Source organism: Chiloscyllium plagiosum, chromosome 3, assembly GCF_004010195.1.
Source record: "Chiloscyllium plagiosum isolate BGI_BamShark_2017 chromosome 3, ASM401019v2, whole genome shotgun sequence".
NCBI lineage: Eukaryota > Metazoa > Chordata > Chondrichthyes > Orectolobiformes > Hemiscylliidae > Chiloscyllium > Chiloscyllium plagiosum.
In genome coordinates, this window is record NC_057712.1 from 137,667,178 (window position 1) to 137,671,731 (window position 4,554).

The window sequence follows — 4,554 nt, forward strand, 5'->3', positions numbered from 1 at the left end:
GTCCAGACAATATCGTTGTAAATTTCTTCTGCGTTCTTTCTAGATTAGTGACGTCCTTCCTACAACAAGGTGACCAAAACTGAACACAATACTCCAAGTGTGGTCTCACCAACATCCTGGATAACAGCAACATAACTTCCCAACTTCTATACTCAATGACCTGACTGATGAGGGCCAGTGTGCCAAAAGCCTTCATCATTGCCCTGTCTATCTGGGACACCACTTTCAGAGAACTGTGAACCTGAACTCCAAGGTCCCTCTGTTCCATGACACTCCTTAAGGCCCTACCATTCACCGTGAAATTCCTACCTTGATTTGACTTTCCAAAATGCAAGACCACACACTTATCCATACTAAACTCCATAAACTCCCCAGCTGGTCAAGGTCTTGCTGCAATTTCTGATAACCTTCCTAACTGTCCACAATGCTGCCTAGTTTAGTGCCAACAGCAAATTAATGAATGCCTTGGACATTCTCATCCAAATCATTGATATAGGTAACAAACAGCAATGGACCCAACACTGACCCCTGAGGTACTCCACTACTCACAAGCCTCCAGTCTGACAAGCATCCTTCCACTATTACCCTCTGCGTCCTATCATCAAGCCAATTTTGTATCCAGTTTGCCAGCTCCCCCAGATTCCATGCAGTCTAACCTTCCAGAGCATCCTACCATGTGGAACCTTATCAAAGGCCTTTCTGAAATCCATATAGACTACATCTACCACCCTGCCCTCGTCAACCTTCCTGGTCACTTCATCAAAGAACTCTAACAAATTTTTGAGGCATGATCTCCCACTCACAAAGCCATGCTGACTGCACCTAACCAAACCCTGTCTTTCCACATGCATGTCTTGTCCCTCAGAATCTTCTCCAGTAACGTACCTCCCACAGATGTTGGGCCTACTGGGCTTCATTCCCAGGTTTATCTTTGCAGCTCTTCTTGAAGCAGGACACAAATTTGCTACCCTCCAGTCGTCCGGGACCTCACCCTTCTGAAAATCCAAATACGTTATACCTACTGGTTCCCCTGTATCAACTCTCCTTGTTATATCCTGACGGAACTCTTGGAAGTTTGTTAAACATGATTTCCCTTTCACAAAACCATGGTGACTCTATTTGATTAGCTTAAGCTTTTCTCAGTGCTTCACAACTTTCCTGTGACACCCATAATTGTACTCAGTACTCCAACTGAAGTCTAACAAGGGTCATGCTGGAAAAGCACAGCCAGTCTGGCAGCATCGAAGGAGCAGGAGAGTCGATGTTTCGAATATAAGCTCTTCATCAGGAATCCTGCTCCACGGTTGCTGCCTCCCGGCTGTGCGTTTCCGGCACCACACTTTTTAACCCTGATCTCCAGCAACTGCAGTCCTTACTTTCTCCTGATACTCCAGTTGAAGTCTAACAAACGGCTGATACAAGTTCAACATCATCTCCTTGCTCTTGTCTCTATTCATAAAGCCGAAGGCATCGTATGTTTTATTAACTGCTCTCCATATTTCCCTGCTTTCTTCAATGATCTGTGCATGTATTTACCCAAGTCCCACTGTTCCTTTAGAATTGCATCGCTTATATTATTTTGGCTTTGAATGTTCTTCCAACCAAAGTGCTTCACTTCAAATTTGTCTTTAGTGAACCCCATCTGTCACCTCTCCACTCACTCCATCAACTTGTCAATGTCCGTTTGGAGTTTCACACTGAGCTCCTCACAGTTCACATTTCTTCCACATTTAGTGTTTTCTGTGAACTTTAACATTATCCCTGCACACCAGGATCCAGATCATTATTTCAGGAAAGGCAGCGGCTCCAATATTGACCCCTTCGGGAATTCCATGACCAGCCTTCCGCTAGCCCGAAAACTATCCGTTAGCCGTGACTAAGTTTCCTCACCCTGAGCTAATGGTGTATCCACGTTGCTTTTGCCTCTTATATCACCATGACCAATACCTTTCCTCACCAGTCTGTTGTGTAGCACTATATCAAAGACCTTCTGGAAATCCATGTAGTCTACATCAACAACCATTACTCTCATTGAGGAGAAAGTGAGGACTGCAGATGCTGGAGATCAGAGCTGAAAATGTGTTGCTGAAAAAGGCAGCAGGTCAGGCAGCGTCCAAGGAGCAGGAGAATCGACGTTTCGGGCATAAGCCCTTCTTCAGGAATGATTCCTGGAGAAGGGCTTATGCCCGAAACGTCGATTCTCCTGCTTCTTGGATGCTGCCTGACCTGCTGCGCTTTTCAAGCAACACATTACTCTCATTGAGCCTATCTTCAAAAAAAACTCCCAAGTTAATTAAGGAGAATCTTCCCTTCAGAAATCCTGATCAAGCCATCTTTTTCCATGTGATTCCTGATTCTATCTGGGATAATTGTTTTGAGAAGTTTCTCCACCACCGAAGTTAAACTGACTGATCTGTAGATGCTGATATTGTCCTTGCAACCTTTTCTTGGACAATTGGTTTAGATTAAAAATGTTTTAGATTAAAATGAGTTGCCTATAATGTAATCAAAAAAGTAGTAAGCCTGATGATTGGAAGGGTTAAAAAATGTTAACATGACTGTAATGAGCTCATTGGAATTCGGAGGAGGAATAGGCCATCCAGCATCTTGAGTCTTTTCCAACATCCAATAAAATCATGGCTCATTTGATTTGCCAATCGCCAAAGAACTGTCACATAATTAATGAAAAAGAGGGAAATAAAAGCAGTGTGAGGAAGGAAAGTGGCATTCAATAATTTTTCCCATTTGCATAAGAGCTGATATGGCCAAAGTAAAGTGTTTGATAATGTCAAAGAACGTGTGTGACACTGGAATCCTGTGCTGTCTTATCATCTGTGTGGGCTTTCCTATTACTGTAGACAACTGGGGGGCACAGTTTTGGAAAGTCTGCATTGATAAATCTGATAACTGGGCAAATTTCTTTGTTCACTAATTTAAGGTGTTAGTTAAAACATCCAGACTCTTTATTCAGGAGTAAGTGAGGCAGGAATAGAGTTACAATTCTAACCCTCCTCTCCTACTCCAGGTATTCCATTGTGTGCACTTTGAGTGTCCAGCAGAAAGGAGTGTCCAGCAGGAACCAAGTGCAGACCCATCAGTAGCAAGTGCTGAAGCAGGACATAGATCTGGGGCACCAACTCAGTCTGTCCTGAACCCAAGTGACAGAATGCAGTGCAGCCACTGAGGTTAGAGAATGGATGGCTCTAATCATTTTTGATCATCACCTTAAGTACATTGAGACTGGTTCCAATCAAGGTACATGCCTGTTTTTGCCCATATTGTACTGCAAGCAACATTGGTCAGCCCTGCCTCTCCGATGAACATGTGTCTGTTCAAACCATTTCTGGCTCCATGTGTAATCAACGCAGTACAAATTGTCATGTCGAGATCAACCATCCAGTGTGTAGGAGGACAAGGATTGAGAGTCCTGTTCTCAGTCATGAAGTTTACATCATCAGAGATTTAACAACTTCCTGCAGACCGAAACTGATTCCATTTCCGTTCAGTGTGCGTTTCTGCTGTAACCTTGCAGTGTCGAAAGGGAAAGATTCCACAGACTGTGTCAATGGAGAATTCAATCAGACATGGACTAATGATTACAGCAAGAATGAGCCTGAGGACTAAATTGTAAATGTACCTCGCTGATTATAGGAAATTCAGACACTGCTGCCGAAATCTTGAAAGAGTTTAACTTTTCCCAGTCTCACTCATTTACCAAACACACTGTCAGACCAGCTCCAATTTTAACCCAGTTAAATGTTGGGAATTGGATTTGTGTTACAGACCCAGTCAAGCAAGTTGGGATCTGGCTGACAATGAGTTGCTTTCTTCTGAATTGTTGAATTTGGGTGGGTTTAATTTAAGACGCTGAGTGATGTGTCATTTCAATGAATAACTGCTAACGAGGCGTGACTGCACATAATGTCAATGTTACTGTCCAGGATAGTTTGGCTCCTGTGCTAGTCTAGAAACTGTATTTATGTTTTGTAGAGTACCAGATCTTCCCATTGAACTTTGGGGTCATTGTGAAATATGAGCTCTTGGAAATTATTTGAATTCCAACCAAGTCAGTGCTGAGACAAGGGCACAGGTATCACAGATGTGTCCTGTCCTGAGTTTATGTACTGTCACCATATTGAACTTGCAAAAATAACTCGCCACTACATTCATTCAAATAGCACCATGTTCACTTGCAAGTTCTGAGATAGAGTAGCAAATTAAAAAAGTATTTCTTGTCTATTCAGTAGGTTTATCCTAATAAAAAAAAACATGAAGCGTAGTTTGCATCATTCATCTCGTTGAAATGTAATGTTTTTGTACTGGAGCCAAGGTAGTTGTGTCTCTCTGCTCTGAGATTACCAGCATCAACGTGTCTGCATGTTTCAGAACTGCACAACTGAACCTGGATTAGCACGATGCAGGTTGCAGGTTTTGAAAATATTCTCTAATTATTCCATGTGGTATTGATAGGAGTGACCACCGCACAGTCCATATGGAGACAACATTCCATCTTCACACTCGTGGGGCAGCAGGGTGGCTTAGTGGTTAGCACTG

The 4,554-nt window shown here is 42.9% G+C and overlaps 1 protein-coding gene across 1 annotated transcript in view; it reads left to right on the plus strand.

Moving 5' to 3' along the window:
* The window catches only part of LOC122540250 (BTB/POZ domain-containing protein 9-like), a 151,541-nt gene extending 147,262 nt beyond the window's left edge, over positions 1-4,279 (plus strand). Inside the window, exon 7 of the mRNA XM_043675684.1 lies at positions 3,026-4,279. Within this exon, the coding sequence (XP_043531619.1) occupies positions 3,026-3,184 (159 nt within the window). The 3' untranslated portion in view covers positions 3,185-4,279. The remainder of the gene's footprint in view (positions 1-3,025) is intronic.
* The last annotated feature ends 275 nt before the right edge of the window (positions 4,280-4,554 follow it).